General features: G+C 49.8%; 1 protein-coding gene across 2 annotated transcripts in view; it reads right to left on the reverse strand.

Moving 5' to 3' along the window:
• The window catches only part of TBXAS1 (thromboxane A synthase 1), a 141,959-nt gene that overhangs the window by 6,775 nt on the left and 113,218 nt on the right, over positions 1–21,966 (reverse strand). For both annotated transcript variants that reach the window (XM_074366929.1, XM_010947466.3), the window contains one exon: positions 382–473. In XM_074366929.1, the coding sequence (XP_074223030.1) occupies positions 382–473 (92 nt within the window). The remainder of the gene's footprint in view (positions 1–381; positions 474–21,966) is intronic.

The raw sequence follows: 21,966 nt of genomic DNA on the forward strand, positions 1-21,966 counted from the left end.
TGGCACAGAGTAGATCCTCAATAAATAGTTACTGAATGAATGAATGAACAAGGCAGGGGGTAGCAAAAGCTATCTAAGGCTAGGAGGCCAAAAAGATTGGCTTGGGCTGGGAAGGAAGGTCACATTAAGACCAGTGATGCTTTAAAAGGATAGTTAACATAGGAATATGGGCTGGACATTTATCGCTGTGGTTACCACATGGAAGGCATGAGGTCTGGTGTCCCAGGGGATATAAAAACCCAAGACTCAGACCTTGCTCTCCAGGAACTTGAGCCCAGCATTCTTCATAACGCAGGTGGCAACAGACTGAGGGCTAACAAGGACCCCAAATAGTGATGCTGAAGGGGCCCTGGGGTGCGGGGCAGGGCACTGCAGGCTTACCTGAAGGCCGGTGGGTACATCCTCAAGGTCTCTGCAATCACCATGTCCAGGTAGGGCAGGCCTTCCTGGAGGCTGCGGTACTCAGGGGTCGGCTGATGGAGGGGTGGTGACCAAAGAAGGATGATGTGTTAGATCAAGTCACACAGCATTCTGTCTTTTCCAACTTTTGCAAATGCTTAAGTGGAAACCCCCCACAAAATGAAAAGTGGTATCACCCAAATTGCACTGGACCAGCATTCGCATGCTCTGCTGTGCAGAATATTCTGTATATTCTGTTGTGCTTGTTTCATGGTGCTGTCCATTATCAGACAAGTAGACTGGGCCCGGGACTTGGGGTCTTTGAGTGTTGGAGAGAGAAGTCTGTCATAAAACAGTGGGAGCTGCTGCATCGGTAACATTTATTGAGAGTTGATGGTGCTGCAGGCTGTGTATCGTACACACTCTCTTATTTAACCCTCCAGCAAACCAAGGGGAAGGTTATTCTCCCATCTCTTAGATGACAAAACTGAGGCTCAAGGAGGTTGTCACATGGCAGTCATTGGCACATTATAAAGTTAAAAGACAAAGAAATAGCAAAAAAAAAAAAAAAAAAAGCCACATCTATAAAGGATCAATAGTAACAAAAAACCAGAGCTATGATAAATTAGTAAGGAAAGAAACTCACCAGAAAAAAGGTCAAAGGATATGAAGAGGCACAAGACAGAAGAACAAATACGAGTTACTGTGGTGGAAAATACAAATTAAAACCATGAGTTTTCCGTTGTCACCCATTAGATTAGAGAAAGCTGGAAAACAGCAATGAGACGGTAGGGGTGAAGGTGTGCAGAAGCACATCTCCATGACCCGGTGTTGGGGACCCTGGCCCCGCCTAGACAACTTCCACTGGGGCGACACTGCCCTTCTCTGGCCCTCACCCCTGGCCTGAGGAGGAGACGGTAAATGGGGAAGCTGGATGCGGGCCCACCTGTAGGTGGGATGAGTTCGGGGACGGTTATGGACGCTTATTAGCTTTTCTGCTGGTTTCTGAGGAGCGATTTTCCCCCAAATCCTCCAGTCCTCTCTCCCTACTCTCTGGAGAGCTGGAGGGAGTTCCCTGCTTGATAGGTGACAGCCTCGCTGATTTTTTTAAACAGTTAATGCTAATCAAAGAGGAGGCGTCAAATTGGGAGGCTTGCTTTTTCCTGTCTTCCCCCTCCCAGGACAGCAGGGGGCAGCACCTGTGGCAAGTCCATTCTGCAGGCCCCGTCCACCCAGAGAGAGCCATTCACAAGCCTGTAGCAGCTGAACATAAGGCTGCCCCTTGTGGGAGCTAAACCAGTGGTTGTAATAGAGAGCCCCCTGGATGGGAGCATCAAGGTCACCCGAGAAATGCACATCCTTGGGCCACATCACATGCCAGAACAGAACAGAAACTCTGGAGTGGGGCCAAAAAGCTGTCCCCATGAGAGAGGGCTGGCAGGAGCAAGGGGACAGGGCCTGGGGGCACGTGGTCTGTGCTCTAGGGGAAGACAAGGAGGCCAGCTGGCTGGAGCAGAGTGGGGACAGAAAGGGCAGAGGGGAGAGTGATGGGACAGGACGTGTGGAGTCTTGACGTCCATGGTAAATGTCTTAGCTCATCTATCAGAGTAGAGCCATTCAGTATGATGCAGCCTAAGTCAGGCTGCAGAAAACATGTGCAGTCTAATGTTCATTAATTTGAAGTACAAGGGAAGTATTTCTACTCTGTAATAAAAAAATGAAGACGGTGGGGAGGGTATAGCTCAGTGGTAGAGCATGTGCTTAGCATGCACAGGGTCCTGGGTTTGATCCCCAGTACCTCCATTAGAAAATAATTAAATCAATCTAATTACCAACCCTCTCCCCCCGCTAAAAAGAAAATGACTGGTTTTTCCAAAGCTCTCTGTCTTCATTTCTGGGAACTGTCCCTTCAGAAGGTTATCTCTTGACCCCACACTTCCACCTCCATCCCAGGCCACCAGGACCGGCTTGGTAAACATGCAACTAATGAGAGGGACCCTGTGCTTGGGGTTCAGTGCTCTGTGGCTGCCATCTGGAGATTCTTAATCATCATATCTTTGAATCTGTGTTTGGGGAATGGAATCTGATGGGGCAGTGGAGTGTGCACTGGGGGCTTGGAGCCTTGCCCACGAGTGGTCCCACCTTGGCTGCCTCCCGAGGCCGTGTTCTTGGCTGCCTGCTCTCCTGCCTCTGGTGCCCTGGGCGCAGCCCGGCCATCCCTCTCTGCCTTGTCCTTTGACAACTGTTGTCCTCCTCCCATGGCCGGGGTCTGGGCTCAGGCACAGGGAGGGGAGGGATGGGATGCTTTCACCCTGAAGCATCTCGGGGCAGGCAGGGTGTCGTCGGTTCCTGCCCCAGGCTGGTAGCACTGTGGCTGTGTGTTGGCCCAGGCAAGCCTCTGCCCACCCCTGGTCCAGGTACCACATGTGTCCTGGCAAAGGTTTAAATATCTTTGGGGGTTGCAGCCTACTGTGGGTTTGGGGGATGGGCCTGTGGGAAGGGGAGATGCCTGGCTCAACTTCCCTAGACCCTGCTGCAGCTGCGCCATGTGCACGGGCCTGGTGGCTGGCAGGAGGGGGACAGAGCCCCTGGGTACCAGCGAGGGCCTGACTCAGCCCACCCGGTGCTCCCACGCCCCAGGGGAGCCTGGTACACTCTCTCTTCCTCCTTGTCTTCAAGTTTGGTTTGCGTTTGTCTCTTCTGGCTCATGAGTCTCAAAATACAAATTACATAATTTCAGTGATTCTGCATGTGAGTTAAATGCTCTGATATTAACATTTAAAACTGGCATTTCATGATATAGAGATGAGTGCTAAAATTCACGCTAAATTAATTTAAAAATTCAGTTTTCTTTACTTAGAGTAACATTAAATAGAAAATTTAAAACACCATAATAATTTACGAGATGACAGAAGAAAGGAAGAACCTTTACATGTACCGTTAATGGCACTTTCCCCTGCTTTTTTCATTTTGCATCAGGTCCAGCAGATTATATAGTCAGCCCTGCAGGCCATGTTTGATTGGTCCAAGAAGGGGCCCCTGATGCGAGGGCATCAGTCTGGAAATTTGGATCAGAGGCAGAGGAAAATGGCATTTTTCTCCAGCAGGTGGAAGCTGAGCACAGGTGAGTCATGATCTGTTGGTGACCACATTCTGCCTTGTGGATTAATGAGCAGAAAACACCCGTTGGCCATGAGAAAGAAGCCATGAATTAGATGTGCAGAGAGCAGAGGCAGAGGGCAGAGACCGTTTCCTGGTGTCCCGTTAGCTGTCTGCTCCTGGCAAGTAGCCCTGTGGGTGGTGGCATCTCAGTACCCTTCCAGCAAGTTCTCATCTTTGGCTTAAGTTAGCGACAGTTGAATTCTGTTATCTGCAACCAAAGGGGTCTTAACAAATGCAGAAATGTAAAAAAAATAAAAATAAGAAAGGAAACACTACCAAAATTTAGAACTATATCTCAAAAAGAGAAAGAAACCAGATCTGGAAGTACTGTCCCTAACGAGTCAATGCTGTTGGTTCCTCAGACAAAATGGTCTGGCTGGGAAGCTGTCAACATCTGAAAGAGAACTTTTAAAGACAGGCCAAGGGAAATTTGTATTACAGAGTCAAGTTGTCTTCTATGTTTCCCCTCATGAGTTTTTCATGGTGCTTCTAAACTTTGGGCTCAAGATACACATGGATGGGGTTGGGGGAGGCTCAGGCCTCCACGTTTGAACCAGACCCAGGCAAGGCAATGCAGTTAAAGCCCCTACCCACTTGTACTCCAGTCCACCCCTCTGGACCTTGTTTTGCTGGCCTGCAGGAAAATCGGGGACAGAGGAGTCCTGAGCCAGTCCTGCCAGCAGAGGGCAGCAAGTGTATGGCAAATGGGGACTCCCCACAAGGCCGGGCCCCTACTCGGCATCACAAACTAAGCCCCTGGAATCATGAATCCAAACGCTTCATTAGAGAGACAAGAGAAGTGAGACCCAGAGAGGAAAGACTGTGAACCCAGAGTCATACAGATGGAACTTGGAGTAGAAAATCCAACCCCTCCCAGTGTCAGGTGCTGGGCTAGCCGTCCGGGATCCCCAGATGAAGTCTCTACTCTCTGGGGAAACAGACTTCCTAGCGTCACTGTACTGAATGTGGAGCATGTTACAGAGTGGGCTGTGGGGGCCAGGAGAACCAGTCCTGTCTGGGAGCTCACTCGTTAATATTCGTTCAACACAGAGTTGGCGCATACTGCTCACCGGGCGCTGCACTAGGCACCGATGTGTTCTTGGATAATTTACAGTCTGTCTCAGGATGCAAACCAGGGATGCAGGTTACCGAGTGGCGGCACAAGTGCCACGGGTGAGCAGATGAGGGGCGCAAACCCAGCATTTGGGATCGGGGAAGCTGCCAAGAGGAAATGGTGTCTAACTGAGATGTTTAGGATGAATAAGAAAAGGCTGGTGGGTGGGCTGGTTTGGGTGCTGGTTCAAACAGACCGATCTAAAAGCAAAATTATGACTCAATCATGGACCTTGGACCCTGAGTGGGTATTTGATGTGCTTAGGGAATAATGGTTCATTTGGCTTTTAATGTGATGATGGTATGGTGGTCATGCTTTAGGAAAGAGCTCTTTTCTTTTAGAGATATACACGGACATGCCTACAGACGACATGACAGGATGTCTGGGATTTTTTTTAAAAATTGGCAGCGGGGGAGGGCAGGGAAACAAGAGTGGCCATAAGCTGGTGCTTGTTGAAGCTGAGTGATGGGTGCATGGGGTTCACTCAGGTGTTCTTTCCGTTTGGGCAGGTTAAAGTTTTCCTTCATAAGAAGTTAAAGTACTAAGTAGAAATTTAAATAACAATAGTGTGTAGAGAATCTCAGATGTGTTAAACAATTAAAAACGGCTGAGTGGAGAGGAGCTGTTCTGATGGGCGTCTTGGAGGATGGAGGGCAATATTCCAGGCACAGAAGACCGAGGGCTCCATGCAGGGCAACCTGGACCAGGGCGGGAGTGAGAGGCGGGGTGGGCCTGGCACGTGTGGGTGGGGTGCTGTGAGGATAGGAAAGGGAAGAGGGAGTTACGCTCCGTGGGTGCTGTGTACTTTTCTTTGCCAGCTAGAAAAAAACTAACCAAAAAATGTTGCGGAGGGAGAATTGAAAGGAAAGGAGGCTTCATCAAGAAAGTGCTTTTCCTTGGAAGAAAAGGCTGGCGAGCTCACCACGGATGCTTGGAGAGAAGCAGTGTCCTTGCAGGCCAGGTGGCTGGAAGCCCTGGCTGTGCTTCGTGGTCCAGCCCCCGCCGTGCTGTCACCCTGGCATCCTCAGGCCTCTGTCTGCGCTGGGAAGGGCCGGGGAGGGGCTGCTTAGCCTTGGGGAACCTGGGGGGCCTGAGACTTTAAGCATCTAGGTTTCCAAAAGATGATGTTAAAAATCAATCCCCAGGGGTCCTCCCTGACTTCTGTTGCTCAAGCCAAGTTACCCAGAATTAGAACTGGCAGGACCTTAAAACCAACATGTCCTGCCTCTTATCCAACAAGGCTGCCTCCCTCAGCTGCCTCTCTCCCTGATCTGGGCCCTGCCTCGGGGTGGTCACCAGGTCCTGCCAGGGATTCCGTCCTGAATCTGTTGCCCAGCAGCCCTGGCCTTGGGCCAGTGGCCGAGACAACATCAACAGGTCACCTGGTCTGCAAGCTGGGGTCGTGATGTTTCTCCACCCACTCTCAGGGCTGGGCCATTGAGATGGTAAAGGTGAAAAGTGTTGAGAAACTCAGGTAACAGACAAGCAGACAGTACGTCTGTTTGAACGTTTGGTGGCAGGGAGCGTGTTCCATCGCGAGGCGCTCTGATGTTCGTAGTAAACCGCCCTATAAGGCTGTGTCAGGGAGGAAGGCCATTCCACGGTCCTGCAGAGTTCACTGCGGCTGGGACTGATTCCTTAAAACATGTCTTTGTGTTCTTAGACGGTTGAAAATAAATATTCAATGTGTAATAGTATTTAAAATTGGGAACTATCAAACCTTAAATACTGGGGAAAAATAGAAATAAAAAAGTAAACGGCGTTTTTGCCTCATGGTTTACGTTCTCAATCCAGAGTTCTTTAATTTTCAGGGAGATGTTTTCATCTGTATTTGATTTTCTCTGGACAGTATCTGCTAATTTGACTTCTAAGTTCCTTCGTCTCTTTGTCTCTCATTTAGTTTGGGATCTGTAAACCAACATTTACATGCAGTGGATAAACCTGACAGTTGAGGGAACTCTATGGAAAATCTATTGCTAAACCCGTTCAAGTAGGAAATACTGCCGCCTTCTCATCTTGCTGCGTTCAGTTTCGTGTCCCATTCTCTCTGAAAGCTGCTCCACCCACACCCCGAGTCACTCCCACCTACACAGACTGGGTGTGTGCTGATGTGATGTGGGGTATAAATGAAGAGAAGAAAATAAAAATGTCAATGCTTTCAAAAAAACTTCCTGGAGGTTCAGGGGCCTAATAGAAAAATGACTATTTTCCTATTTTCCTAAAGGGAATAGAAGTAGGGGTGGCCTCAGTTTTGTTTTCCTCAAGAAGCAGCAGCAGCAGCAGCAGACAGTACTGCTCAGTGCTCACCGCCATGGCACTGGCCCCCGAGTGTGTAAGTGGATGGGAGCTCGCCAGCCCTCGCCCTGTGGAAGCTGGAACGTGCGGGCCCGTGAAGCACGTGCTCTAGCCTCGGGACCCCAGGGGCAGACAGCCCTCATTCTCCAGGGCACAGAGACTATAAGATGAAACCCAGCTGTGGAAAACGTGGCTTTGCCCTTCTGCCCGCCAACCCGAAAGAAAAGTCCACTGTCCCCTGGCGGCTGGTCTCCAGGCTGGAGCACTGAGTCCCGGGGTGAGGCTGAGCCCGGCCTGGCTTCCCTGAGAACCACTTCTTAAGGAGTTGGGGTCCTTTCCAGCCCTGGAGCGAGAAGCGATAGGGGATGGGGCTTGCCTGGCCAGTTTCCAGAAGGTCCGGCGTGCTAGTCTAAGGAACTTGGCAGATGTAGATGTAGACTTGCATCCCTACCTTAGGAAAGGTAATTAGGAGAGGACACACACACACACACACACACACACACACACACACACACACACACACACACACACACACACACACCAGTTTTTGTTGCCTGTTTTATAGATGGAAAGAGCACAGATTCAGAGAGGTTGGTGGCTTGTCCAAGGTCGCACAGCTAGTACGTGGCAGAGTCAGAACTCAGTCCGGCTCTTCAAAGTCCAAGGAGTCCCCATCGTGCACTGCTGCCTCCACCGTCCTCCTCCTCTCCCCCTCTCCTCCCTCAGCCCTCCCTTCCTTCCTTCCTCCCTTCTTCTCTTTTTGTACATTTTCTGGAAGAATACCATGCATGCCAGAAAATGGAACACACACAAAAGTGTAGCGCTCCGTGAATTTTCACAAAGTAAGCCTATATGTGTAACCAGCACCGGGACGAAGACACAAACCATTCCCAGCACTCTCAAGGGCCCCTCCGGCCCCTCCCCATCGCAGCCCCCCGGAGAGTAAGCATTATCTTGACTTCTAGCACGAGGGATGACTTCTGCCTTCTGAAAGACTTTGTATAATTGGAACATCCAGAGTGTAGGCTTTTGCACATGCCTTCTCGTGCTCACTGTTGTGTCTCTGAGACCTGGCCGTGGTGTGGTGTGGAGTTGTAGTGTGTCCATTCCCACCGTTGTGGGGCGCTCCACCTCTCTTCATCCTTAGTGGTGGGTGGACACTTGAGTTGTCCCTACTTTGGGGGCCAGGATGAGTAAAGCCGGACATTCTTATAAGTGGCTTTTGGTGAACAGAAGTCCTGTTTCTGGTGGGTATATACCTAGGAGTGGGATTGCTGGGTCGGAAGGGATGTGTGTGGTCAGCTTTAGTAGATACTGCAAATAGTTTTATCAACTGGTTGTATGTCCTGCCTAAAATTTAATGGTGAATCAGTTGAAAGGCAGCTCGTTGACCCCCGTCCCCTCTATTTACTCTCACTGTGGGTTCCACCCATCTCCCTACCTGCCCTGTCCAGTGTGCTGAGCCTAACCACTGTCTCTATTTCAGGAAAGGGTTGAGAGAAAAAATAGTGCATTATTTTGGGAGCTGAGCTATTTAGTCCTATTGTGTGGATGGGGGAAGGAGGGAGTAGGAACAAATACGGCATCTAATTACCTGATTTTAAAGAACTGTCTCAATTATCAGACACAAGCACTCATAAGCATAAAACAGATTTGAGTTGTTGACTTATCTACTACTTTGCAATATTTAGGATTCGGTTGTCTCTATTGGCATGGGTCATTCATATTTGATTGTATGTGATGTTTAAAGAAATAAGCCCTTAAGTAAACAATAGTTAAGTCACCCACCCAGCTACTTTCTCTGCACTGGGGAGACAGCATATAGAGTTATTTGCCGAGAAATTTTTTTTTGTTGTTCATTCTCTCCCCAGATAGATATTGAGTCCCTAACGTGAGCTTAGCAGAGTATTGGGTTGGGGGAAAGGGGGGAAGAGGAGATATGATGCAGTCCCATACCATAAAATTTAGTATGTATTTGGGAAACCATCTACTTGTTCCTTCAAAGATTTGTTATTTTGGTAATAGGGAGCTACTGAAGGTTTTCGATGAGTAGAGGTAACATACTAAAAATGGTCTTTTGTGATCCGATAATGACACGTCGGATGGATAGTTGGAAAAATTGGGAGAAATAGGGCAATAAAACAGGAGACTGTTAAAACAGTCCAGGCAAAAGTGATGAGCTCTGATGACCGTGTCAGCTGTCAGAATGGGAAAAGGGAAGCAGTATAAGCCGTGATTCTCCCCCTGGACACTGGGCCCCACCCTGAAATAATCCATTTTAATCGCTCTGGACTGGGCACAGGAATTAGTACAGTTTTAAAAGCTCCCAAGGGGATTCTCCTGTGCAGCTGGTACAGTCATTGGCATAAAGGAAGACTTGCCGGGGAGGCCAGTCTCTAGATATAAGGGGTCGGGGAATGAAGAGAGAAAAGGCATTCCCAGGTTGCATTCCTGGGTGGCTGGAAGGAAGATGGAAACAGGACCGACCTGGGCGGGGCTGCCTCCTGCAGGAGTAGTGTGGCTTTGGCAGGGCTGTGTTGGGGGTCCCAGCAGGGGACAGTGTTCAGTTTAGCTCACAGAGGAGGATGGATCCTCTGGGATGGAGGTAGGAGAGAAAAGCTCAGTGCTGAGGGCTGAACCGCAAGGCCTGCCCAGGGGAAGGTGGCAGAGGGACTGGAAAGGCCATTGCACTGGTCAGCTGGGGGAGGAGGTGAGGACACAGCCGGCATCCAGTGGCGTTAAAAGGACAGGCAGGGAGCAAGGAATGGAGCCAGAGGGAGTGAGGTGGGAATGGCACACTTTTGTGCGGCTCACTGAGAGAACAGGAGAACAGAGCAAGCCAAGGGGAGAAATGAGGGCATTGTCACCTGTCTGAGTGGCAGGTGTGTGACAAAGGAGAAGGTTGTGCTGCTCCTGAAGTTGCCGAGGGCGGAATCAGGCCCAACGGTCAGTCCAGAGAGAGGGGTTTTGACTCAGCGTAGGGAAGGATTTTCAAATGACTGGGAACTGGACAACAAAGCAGGCAAGCCCCCTGCCCACTGGAGATTTTCAGACTGTTAAGAAGCATCTGAAAAGGTCACTGTGGGATATTCACGGATCCCTCACAGGTAGGAGGTGGACGACCCCAGGGTGCCTGTCACCTCTGCGATGGTCTAATGCATCATGACCACGCCTCCATCCACCCAGGGATGGCCTGTGACATCAGATCCCGGGTCACTCTGCTAGGCAGAGGAAGTGTCAAGGGAAGGTGGGGAGCGGTCAGCTTGCTCCGTTTATGCCCCTGGCCCAGCCCCCAACATCCCCATTCTTCATTCCTGTGTGCATCTTGGTTGATAATTCAGTCTAAAAGCCGGAGCCCAGGTCACTGACTGTTTGGGGAAATGGTAAACAAAGATAAGAGCTTTAAGCACTGGAATTTATTTTTCATCCACTTGGCCTAAAAGCAACTGTGTGTTAAATTTAGAAGGCTGCTTCCAGACTCCTCCCTGCCCTCTTGTTTCCTGCCTCTTTACTGCCCGTGCTCAGAACACAGTCTCACTGACCATGGAATCTGAAATGTGTTTGTAAAGCCCAGGAGTCTTTGGAGGCTGCCTACCTGGATGTTTATAAAATGTATCATCGGAGAGGGCCTGGGAGAGAGGGGCCATTTCCTCAGGTAGCAGGCTTCGCTCACCAGCAGCAGCAGCCAACTCGACCCAGATGTTTACCCGAATGCCCTCCCCGGGCCTCTGCCTCACAGTTGGGAGGTGAGATGCTCCCCGGGGGGAAGCCCCATTTTCAGCAGACCACCTTACCCTTTATTTGCAAAGGTCTCCCTCACGCCTGGGAATCCATAATTGAACAGCTCTCTTTTCTATGTAGGTTAAATCCCTTTGCAACCAACTCCAAGGACCTGTAGAAATCCTTTTGTTGGCCTGGAATTCTATGGTATTGAATATTGTCGGAAATAAATGAGCCATTGTCTGGGCTGAGAATTTTCTGGTTAGATAGAGATCGCCACTGTGATGCGATTTATTGTTGCAGGATTTTTTTTTTCTTCCAGCTCATTTAAAATTCTCTGTTGCCTGCTCCGTGCATTTTCACAGCTCAGGATGTAAGCGGGGAGGGCTAGGCCTGAGCTAAAAGGAAAAAAAAAAAAAAAAAAAAAAAGAAAGAAAAAGAAAAAAAAAATCTCCTTTTACAAGAATGATGTCCAGAGGCTTCAGTGGAGTCTGGTACCGGATAGTAACCAATGCCAGGAAGGGAGGCACATCTGTTGGCCAGTTTAGGGGAAAGGAGAGTCGCCCAGTGCTCTCAGTGGGCACATGACTGGGAGACCCGTCACAAGGTGATACAGAGAAAAGAGCAGAGGCCCAGAAGTTAGACAAGTTCCCTGTTGTTTGGATGAGTGACTACAGCCCAGAAGAAATTCTCACTTACTCCTCTTTAAAAAAAAAAAAGAAGGAAAAGAAAAATTTATAAAACCAGCTAAGCTTTAAAATAAACCCAAGCCTAGTTAAGAGCAAGCTTTGAAGTTACACAGAGGTCTAAAGAGCAGTTCACCTGGTTGTTTTAAAATAATTACCTCCTGAGATTTCGAATTTCATGACCAGCAGGCCGAATGGTAAACAGGAAGAGTGGAGATGTGGAGTTGCCCAGATCCAGCTGGAAGACAGGCAGGTGACTAAGCCACTCTGCCCTTGTTTGCTCATCTGTAAAATGGGGAGGAACCACACCTTGAAAGGTTGTAGGGAGGATTCCTTGTCAGTGCCATCTAGCAGTTTTCTTGGGAAGCTCGGTTTATAACTCTTCTACTTTGACATATGTGTGACCCACTGAGTGGTAGCTGCAAGCATGGGGTCATCTCAGGAGAGATGGAAATGGCCGTTCAATGAGAATTAAGAATTCAGTTGGGGCCGTCTTGGGGGAGATGCCGGTGAGAAGCCCCTATCCCTGTCTTCAGAGGAGGGTGGGAGAAACTAGAAGATGAACCCTGGAGGATGCAGCGGGGGCTGACGCCGAGCCGCAGCTGGTCCTTGGAGACCTGCCTCAACTCTTCTGTCCGCCAAGAACCAGGCAGAGCGCCTCCCCATCGTCTTCTCTGATCCTCACAAGATCCCACTTTGCATGGGAGGAGACAGGTTTCTGGAGCTTGGGTATCTTGCCCAAGGCCACACAGCCAGACACTGGGAGAGCTGGGGTTGGTCTGGGGGCCGCCTCCTACTCTCTACCGCGACCTCTTCCTCACCTCTTCCACCTGGCGCGATTGTAGCCCTGCCCCCTTTTCTGCAGCTGGTGGCTTTTAGTGACCAGGCTTCCTTGCCAAGAATGGCCTCCACAGTGGCAAAGCTAAGAAAAATGGGCCCTTGAGAAATAGCTAATACATGTTTCCCCACTGTTGTGGGCCTGGGTACACAAAACAGCATCCCTCCCTTTTTCTGGGAGCTGGGGGAGTGGTTTAGACAAATAAAGATAGATAAATAAGAAAGAGGTTTGTGAGAAGGAAAGGTGTTTTTTTTTTGTTTTGTTTTTAATTAAATTGAGGGTGGGAGGGGACTTAGTAAATCACAGATGGCACATGCCTCAGAGCCTGGATAGCCGGTTGCTGTTCAAAGTGGCTGAGACACTGCACTGATGCCACAGCCTCTGGTCTGCTGTGTGCAGGCTGGGGCCACCAAGGCCGGACAGTCAGGCTCCAGACGGCCTGCAGGTGGTCCCCACCAGGCCTCCCAGGAGGGGCTTGGCAGATCCTTCCCCTCTTACCATATTACAGATCGGGGGGCTCACCTCTCTGGGGCTGGCGTTGGGGAGATAACTAGCTACTCCATACCATCCTCTTTCCCTCACGTGCCTGGCAGGGAGGGGAGAGGAGGTCACAGGGAGGCTTTCCTGAAACAAGATTCACACGCTCCACCTCTCATGGAATGGGGAGGGTCTCATGGACTGGGAGGCTGAAAGGCTCCCCTCCCCTCCTTTTCCCCCATCTACTGGGCCAGCTGATGTGGACCCCAGGCATCCAGCAAAGGCTTCCGCTGGGATTGCCCCCTGTGGCCCGCCGCTGCTCACCAGGACCGAGCTGCCAACGCCTCGGGGGTTTCAATCCCGTCCCACCTGGGCCCAACTTTTGGCTTTCTTACCTCTGCTATTGGGCTGTTCTTTTCGTGTGGAAAAAACCCCAGAAGGGTGACTGTGACCACAGGAGGGCAAGTCACCCCTCCCTCCCCTCCCTGCATGAAAAAAAGATCCTGTTCAATGTGTTCCTACCTTTATGCTTTTTTTTTAACGGATGTATTTATGTTCAGCATTTTCCTAACAAGATCCTTTCTAATAAGAATTTCTTCTGTCCTACAAGGGTCCCCTTGATGTTACAACCTACCCCTTCCATGCCCTGTCAATCATTCTACTGGGCCATGCGTCCCCTCGTGCCTGCTGTGAACCTGGCATGGTCCTAGGGGTGGTGGAGATGGTCAGTGCTCGGTCCCTGGAGGCAGAGTTGCCCCGGGGACACCCTGGTGCCGAGGCTTTGATGGAGAGAAGCGTGGGCCGTGGGAACATGGAGGAGCCATCCTGGGGGCCATGGGACCTGCCTGGGGTGGGGGTTTGGGGGATCGGAGAGACTTTCCAGGGAAGGTGAGGCTTATGCTGAAGCAATTTTCAAAAAGCATTTGTGTTCTTTCACATAGAAACAATAAAAGCACTTAAACAAGGTTTTGGAACAAAATTGAAACAAGTTCCATCACAGCCGCACCGTTTGTTGCCGTTTTATTGGAGTGCGTGCTCTCTGCAGCTTGTGCCTCCACGTCGCAGCCCATAGATGGCTGCAGTGGCGCGTGTTAATTACGGCAACTTGTTTTGGCCTTGGATCTTAAGGAATCGTTTGTTTCTTTTGTCTTCCGTGTCTGCTGCTTCGTGTCAGACGGCCTTCATCAGCCTCACCGCCTGGTTGCATTTCCCCCTGCTCAGTAGTAAGGCTTCTCCAAGAGACTTAACCTTAGGTGGGGACAGACTGGCGTCCTTCCAGGTGCCAGAGGGGTAGTGTCACACCAGGAGACCCTGAGTGGGACCAGCTGGCTGGAGGGATTTCTGCAGGATCATAGGTGCAGAGAGTCTGGGGCCAAGTCTATAGCCACAGAGCAGGTGGGGGCACTTGTGGGGGGCAGGGAGGGAATCTCGGGCACCTGGGGCAGAGAAGCAGCCCTGAGGGGGTGGGCGTAGCTGAGCTCAGCAGGACCTGTTTGTGGGGCCCTGTTTCCTGCTAGTGATGGGGTGATGGCAGCTGGGCCTGCAGGAGCTCATGGGCTGAGAGCCTCGTAGCCCTGCAGAGTCCAGGACCAGAAGTGGTGGGATGAACTCCCAGCAGACAAGGGAGGCTGGGCTCCCTGAAGCTGCCACGCAGGAAAGAGGTCTGGGAGGCCAGCTGCCGCCTCCAGCTCCATCTCTCAAGGCTTCCACTTCCACTAGGAGGCACAGGCTGCTGGCGGCTTTCATGCTGGAGCTGGTGTATCTGCCCACAAATGCCAGACCCACGTGTGCATTTGTGACAGAGGAGAGTCGCGCTGGGACAAAGCACCCCCCCTCTGCATCCCCCGGATGCCAGCTGATGCCCGTGCAGCTGGTCTCTGTCTCCCCCAGAGCCAAGGCCCTGAGTGAGGGGTGGGAAGCGGGGATGGGGAGATGTGCGTACAAGGTCAGGGAGGGAAAGCGAGCCCAGCCTGGTGGCGGGAGCAGAGAAAACCAGCACTGTCCTTGTGGGAAGGGAAAGTTCCGTAGCTCCACTGCGTATTACTGACCCAGCCCTGTGGGGGCAGGCGCAGGGTGGGTTTCAGTGCCTCATCTCACTGAGTTTTTATTTCACAGGTGAGAAAACTGAGGCCCAAAGGGGTTTGTGGGCAAGGTCGGTAGGCAGAGAGAGGATGGAGCCTGGCAGAAACAGAGGCTCACAGGGTCGGAAGGAAAACCCATCTGCCCCATTCCAGAGGCTGTAACAAGGCCAAGCAAAGATGAGCAGGAAAGGAAGTTTTTTCTCTTCCTCAGTGTTCTAGATGCGGAGACTCTCCGCCTCCTCATCTTCCTTGGCCTTGACCTTCAACCCCTCTGAGCATCTGGGGAGGCTCGGGCCCACAGGCAGCCACTGCTCTGCACTGCGGTCTTTGTGGTTGAGTTTAGGATGGTGGCTCCCTGGCCCAGGCTGCCTATCCCCCTACCCACCTTCTCTCGCAGACCCCAGCCGCCTCTGGATTCTTCTCAAAGAACAATTGCTCTGAGACCGTCCCTGGGCCAATGGGTGCTACCTCTGAGGTCCTGGTGAGACCAATGAGTGTATCTGCAAAGTTCGCTGAAAATGTCATGGTGCCCAAGTGTTCTTAATTTCTGCTAAGGACTGGGCAGGAGGAAATGGACTTAAACTCCAGTAAAAACAGGGGCACCGTCGGGGTCTTTTCAAGGCAGTGCCACTGCCCTGTAAGTTCCCACAGGACCTTTCAGGTCAAGGCAAGGGTGGCCTGGTCAACCTGCTCCAGTCTTTGGACCCCTAGATTTCTTATTTTCCTAGTGGCTTTTTTAAAAAGATACATTAAAAATTGGGCAACAATAATATGGAATTAAAGCAAAAAACGTCTGGAACTCATTTCAGAAAGCTCTTAATACCCCTGTGCATTTCCTTTCTGATGAGTAGTCTTAGTGGAAGGATCGTGTTATAATCAAACATATGTTTTATAATTAGGTGACTGTTTTAGGCTCAGAGGCCCTAAAACTGATTTATGGCCAGGGAAGCCAGGAAACACAGGGTGAGGCTTTCTATGTGTGTAGCCAAGGAAGGAGCCTTTGGTCCTGAGGGTTCTTGTAAGAGCAATGGCCTGACAAGTTGAAAAGAGTGAAATAGAGTCAAAGAAAACGCCACATCCAGTCCCTGGCCTGTGTCATCAGAACTGTCGGTCAGCCTCCTGGACTGATCCACCCTGGCCTCTCGCTCAGTGTGTGTGGATTTGAAACTCTAGTCTCTGATGGCGGGTGGAAGTGAGACCGCTGTTCTGGGCTCCCCCAGCCTGTGGGCTCTGCTGAGGAGAGCGTGTTGGGGTGGGGTGGCAGGGAGCAGCTTCCTCTTGCCTCTTGTTTTCCTTTGGTTCACCCTGGGATCACTGGGGACCCTGCGATGTCCCTGAGGGAAGCCCTGCGAGACGCAGGCTGAATGTCAGCTCGTGGCTGTATGTTTAACCTTCCAGGACCCAGCCTAAGGCCATGGCTTCTGGAACGTTGTCTAAAGTCTAGCTCTGTACAGAAAGCCTGGGGAATTTTTCCGGGGATCTTCCCCCTGCTTGCCACTTCAAACTTCCACCTTGGGAGCACACCGGAGTCGCACCGCCCAGTCTGAATTTGTCTCTCACCACTGACCAGCTGTGCAACCATGGCCAACTTAACCGTCAGCCTCAGTTTCTCACCCAGCAATCAATGGGGATGGTACTAACCCTCCTCCATAGGGTTGCAGTGGGCACAGAGTCCGGTTCAGGGACGCGCTTAGCAACGCCTGGACCGCCCAGACCTCGGAGAGTGCTTGTCACTGCTGCGGCCGTAGCCTCGGATGGCTTCTCAGGTCCATCCCGTTGGCTGGTGCACCGGGGTCCTCCCCTCTGGCCAGCCTGTTTGGACTGACCACTTTTCTGGTGGGCCTGACCAACTCTTTGACTTGGTTTCTCCCTGAAGATGCTCCTAGAATGCCCGCTTGGCCTCTCATGCTGTACCTGGAGACCGGGCCCTGCCGTGAGACCTCGCTGGGAACAGGGTTGGCCCCTGGGTGCTGCCCCAGCCTGGGACTTCAGGTCTAGGATTCCTAATTGTCAGACACACAGCAGGGAAGGAGATGGAGTCGGACCAGAGGAGGGGGATCAGTCTGTAGGAGTGGTCCCTTCATTCATTCCTCAGGGTCCCTAGGAGCCCCCAGGCCCGGTGTGGGGCATCGGGGCTGCTCTCGTGGGTCTCTCCCTACACAGAGCTTCCAGCCCAGTGGGGGAGACCTCAGTCCCATCAATAAAGGTAAGCACACAACAGAGCGGGGGGTTTGAAGAAGGGGTTTGAGGAGGGTAAAATCTGAAATTGCTTGCCATGCTCCAGAATACTTGGAGGAGTTAATTTTTTGGATCAAATAAAAGGAGTTCCCTTTTTCATCCAGTATATTTTAAACTTATGAGACTTACTACTCTATAGGGTTATAAGAATTCAGATAGATTTTGGTAAATTCAAGGGGAATAATTGGATAATGGGTTATTAATGGCAGCACTTTGGCCCTGGGAAGCAACTCTCATGGAAGCAGATGCAGTGTTGCCCACACCTGGGCTCAGCCTGCCACTCCAGATGTGTCACCCCAGAGAGGGACCCAGTTAGTCTGACTGAAAGGGGCCTCGGATGGGCCGGGGACTTGAAACCCTGCTACATGGGAAATGTTGCAGAAGCTGGAGGGTTGTAGCCTCCAGCTTTTTAAAAAAGTTACTCTATGTGGCTCCAGAGCCTGAAGTCCTGGGTGGAAGCTATAGGAAAATGGATCAATGGATTGGCAGTCTGGCCCAGCCAAGTGAAACGGAAGAGATGAGCTGGCATTCCTGGAGTGATGGGCTGGATGATGGATCTCCAGCAGGGCCTGGGAGCGGGCGGGCCGGCCTTGGGTGCTGGGGTCAACTACCCATCTCTGAAAGCCTTCCAGATCCTCAGATTTGGCAATTCCATCATTTTTGTTGGTCCCTAGCAGAAAATAGTGTCTTGGCAACTGGGATGTCAAAAGAGGGAGCTTTGTTGGAAGAGAAAGAAGGCAGGAAAGTTCTGAGCTGAAAGGGAGGGGTCTCGGAGGAACCACACAGCAAGGAACTCAGGAGTGACAGGGCAGGGGCCCCGTTTGCTGAGGGGAGCAGGGGCTGAGACCCTGGCTGGAGTAGAGGCCTGGAGGCAGGGTGAGGAGGAACACTTGGAGGGGCCATGTGTCTATTGAGGGTTTCTGAAATGATCTGTAAGATGAGGAAAATAGGAAAATTTGAAACAACAGCAAAATAAAAATGAATGTTCCTGGAGAGCCCCTATGTGCAGAGCTCTGGGCTGAGCACCTCCATGTTATCTCACGTAAGCAGCCCCAACCTAACAGAGCAAATATGATTATTATCCCCTTTTAACAGTTGAGGAAACTGAGGCTTTGGGTAACGTGGCTGGTTCAGGGGCTCAGCCTGGCTTTGGGGTGGGGATTCTGACCCTGAGCCTGTGCTCTTAGCTGTCAGCCTGGCTCCACCCAGGGTGGGTGAAGATAAATTGGTAAAAGGACCACGGGACCTGCAAAATGCTGTCTGTGCATCTTGCTACAGACATCGCTGCTTCGAACTTCCTGGAAGGCTTGGCCACAGCTTCCCTGTGCCCAGCCCTGTGGAGCTGCCCGGAACCACTGCCTCCACGGGCAGCCCAAGCAGTGGCCGCTGGGGCAGGAGGAACCAGACGGCAAGCTCATTCCGTGGGATGGAGGGAGAGCACCAAACCAACTTCCCTGTGTAAACTGATTGAACAGTGAGCGAATAAAAATGTTGGAAGGAGCCCCTGAATTTGGATTCCGCAGGCCAAGATGTCTTCCTGCAGAACCACAAGAGGAGGGGTGGGGAAGGTGCTTCAGAGATTATACATTTCTCTGAAATTTGTCTGTCACAACTAGGGGAAAAAAATATGTGTGAGTGGGTGGCCATGGAGAGAATCTAGAGGATAATAAACTGAATGATAAGATTCTAGAAACTTCAATATATGCTTTGAAAATCTAGACTGCATATGTGAGAAAAATATCCAATGTGCATGGATAGCTCTTGGATTGATGTCTTTTTCCTGCCAGTTTGCAGGTATCTCAGTTTAGCAGACCTCCATGTCCTGGTGATAGAGCATAAGAGTTAGAACAAAGAGACTTTGAGTTCAGTATTTGCTGTGTGACTCTGAGAAAGACACTTAACCTCTCTGAGCCAATGTTGTCTCCACTCTATAAAAGGGAATATTCATAATAGATACTCTATCAACTTCATAGATTAGGGAGAACAAATGGCAAGTAATAGTTACTGTTCTTGTGTTTTTATTGCATCTCTGACAGTGTCAATCCCAGAGGTGGGCACAGGGAATGCACTGGAAAGATCTTCTGAGGCACTTGTCTCACAAGAGAAGGTTAGGGGCGGGGGGTGGGGGTGGGCAGTAAGACGCTAAAGATCAGAGGGCAAGTGCCAAGATGAGGTTGTTTAAATGTTGATATAAGTCAAATGGATGTCATAAGCAATGAGATAATCAGTTTAGATCAGAAACAATATAAATCTTGGAAATTTTAGAAGAATACGAGGTGATAACAAAATGATATAGAAGTAGTATCATTAGATAAGATAAAACACAAAAAAACATGGCTCTCCAAATGCATATTATAAGTTGGAGATGAAGACAATGGATGCTAGGAAGTGTGGAAGATTGAAACCAAAAACACAGGCTTGGGAGGTTGGGAGAGCTAAGTTTCATTCCTAACTTGGTCACCGATTAGTGAAATGGACTTGGAAAGTCTCTTAACTGATCTGACATGTTTCCTCATTTGCAAAGTACATTTTTAAAAATCTCGTCATTCACTTTCCTGAGCTGTCACCATCTAACACAGCTTTTTTCAAAATGTGGGCTATGATCCTTTAGAGAATTGTAAATTCGATTTAGGGGATTAAGACCAGCATTTCAAAAATTGAAATAGAATAGAAGACAGAGTATGTCACACGTAGAAGACTACATATTGTTTCAGAGAACTTTTGTTTCAGTGGTGTAGGTATGTGTGCTCTGGGTTGCATTATCAGTTACATTTCTTATGATGGGTTGTGGTCAAAAAAGTTTGAAAAACAAAGCTCTAATACTCCCAGTGCTGTCAGGAAAGTGCCCGTATCTGTCTGCCTCAGTTTCCCCTTTGCACTGGCTCTTCTATAATCTGATCCCTTTGACTCAGCATAAAGACATCAAGGTCCCAGAGGTCAGTCCCCTTTCCTGCACAGCAGCCCCTCTCGCCCTGCCGGCAAAGAGCTCTTAGAGGTTAAGGTGTTCATGAAGTGAGAATAGAGTTGACAGATTTATCAAATAAAAATAAAAACATCCAATTAAATGTGAATTTCAGATCTACAGTGAATCATATTTTAATATAAGTATGTCCCCAGTACTGCATGAGACATACTAATACTAAAGAAAATGATTCATTGTTTATTAGAAATTTAAATTTAACCAGACACCTGTGTTTTATCCAGCAACCCTAAGGAAGTAATAAATAAACAGCAAACAGGAGGGAAAGTTTCAAAAGAGTAAGGCTTTTAAGTGCCCCAAACTAGAAAACTTTGTGCTTTAATATGATCATAAATTAACAGCTGTATTGTATTATGCAAATTTATATTAAGTTATTCACTATCTGTCATCACGCTCCAATAAAAATTGTATATATGACATTTAGAGAAAAATGACATCTTCTGATAAGAGTTTTGCACTGCATTTCGGGTGGCGCTGATTACCTTTGGCTCGCTCAAATGCCGCAGCCACAAACACGCAGAGCCAGGGTCTTTGTGGGTGACTCACTGAATTACTTATGGTCTATCTAGAGTCCTTAAGAACAATCCCAGTGAGTGGCTAGTGGTTGTTTTCCTTCCTTTTTAATGCCTTTCAGAAGAAACACAGCTTGGTGGTAAAATAACAGCAGAGAACACCCCTGCCTTTCATCTAGAAGTTGGCAGGTTCCCACCGATAAACACTGTGCATTACGAAGGTGAGCTTGACCGGACAGGCAAGAAAGGAAAAAATTTGATTTTTAATCTCTGCCTTCATGTTTCTTGGTGATTATACACAAAAGGGAAGAAAGGAATGTCTGTGGTTTCCTTTCTATAGCACCATTGTGGAAATGGCCACCAGTTGGCTAATTTAATATTCAGAGCATAATAGATCTGCCTTATCTTTAGGCTGATTTGCTTAAGTTTTCAGCTGATCACCATCATTCTCTTGGAGGCTTTTGGTACACCACCAGTTTGTTTTTTGTCTTTTGTTTTTAAGCATTCATAATTTAAAAAAAAAATGTGGACTGCTGTTTGTGGAAGAAATGCCCATGTCTGTTCTAGAAAGGGGGGGCAAAGTCTTGCTAAGGGCACATTACATCCCCAAAGGGGTCCGGCAGAAGCTTAGCAGAGGACAGGGGCCAGATGGCTTTAAGGAATCTTTGAAGATTGCCAGGCCAGGCTCGGAAGGCGGGCTGTTTGCAGCAGAAATTACAGGAGGAAGGCAGGTGAGGCCTATACAATTTAAAAAGGACTCTCTGCTCATCCAGGAGAGAAAATACAGACACTGAGGAAGGACTCAGAGAGGCGTGCTGGGGTTGTACAGTGCTTGCTGCAAATGCAAATCCACTGCAGATGTAAACCCTCCCTGCCCCGGTGGTGGGGAGCAGCGGCGAGGGCACGCTGTCCACCCTCCATCTGAGGAGAGAGGACAGGCTGTTAGAAAACACGGAATAGAGCTCGGGCCTGGGAGTCAGGAAGCCACAGCCAAAGGGCATGGTCTTGGGTGGTCTCCTAACATACATCCTTTGCCTCAGTTTCCTCATCTGCAAAATATGGGGATTAGATTGAATGATCTCTAAGTTTGTTTTGATGTTCGCTCTCATTCATTGATTCATTCAAGTGACATTCAGCACCTACTGTACATCTGGATGTAATGACCAAGAGGACCCTGCACTCTGGGGTCAAAAGCTGAGCGTGTCTAGATGCCAGCAAGCAGAAGCGTGCCATCCAGCTCAAGAGAAGGAGGAGGAGGAGGAAGGAGAAGGGGGAGGGAGAGGAGGAGGGGGAGGAGAGCATATGATATGAAATTCCTTCTGAGGCTGCTGACTCCTACCTTTCTGCAAATGACCAAGGAAGACAAATTCTAAGGGGGAAATCTGTTGTTGTTTGGGTCACCGGCTTTCCCAGCTGAGGAGGGAGAGCCCTCTCATGACCTAGCATGGACGCTGAGGAGGTGAT

Source organism: Camelus bactrianus, chromosome 7 (genome assembly GCF_048773025.1).
Source record: "Camelus bactrianus isolate YW-2024 breed Bactrian camel chromosome 7, ASM4877302v1, whole genome shotgun sequence".
Taxonomy (NCBI): domain Eukaryota; kingdom Metazoa; phylum Chordata; class Mammalia; order Artiodactyla; family Camelidae; genus Camelus; species Camelus bactrianus.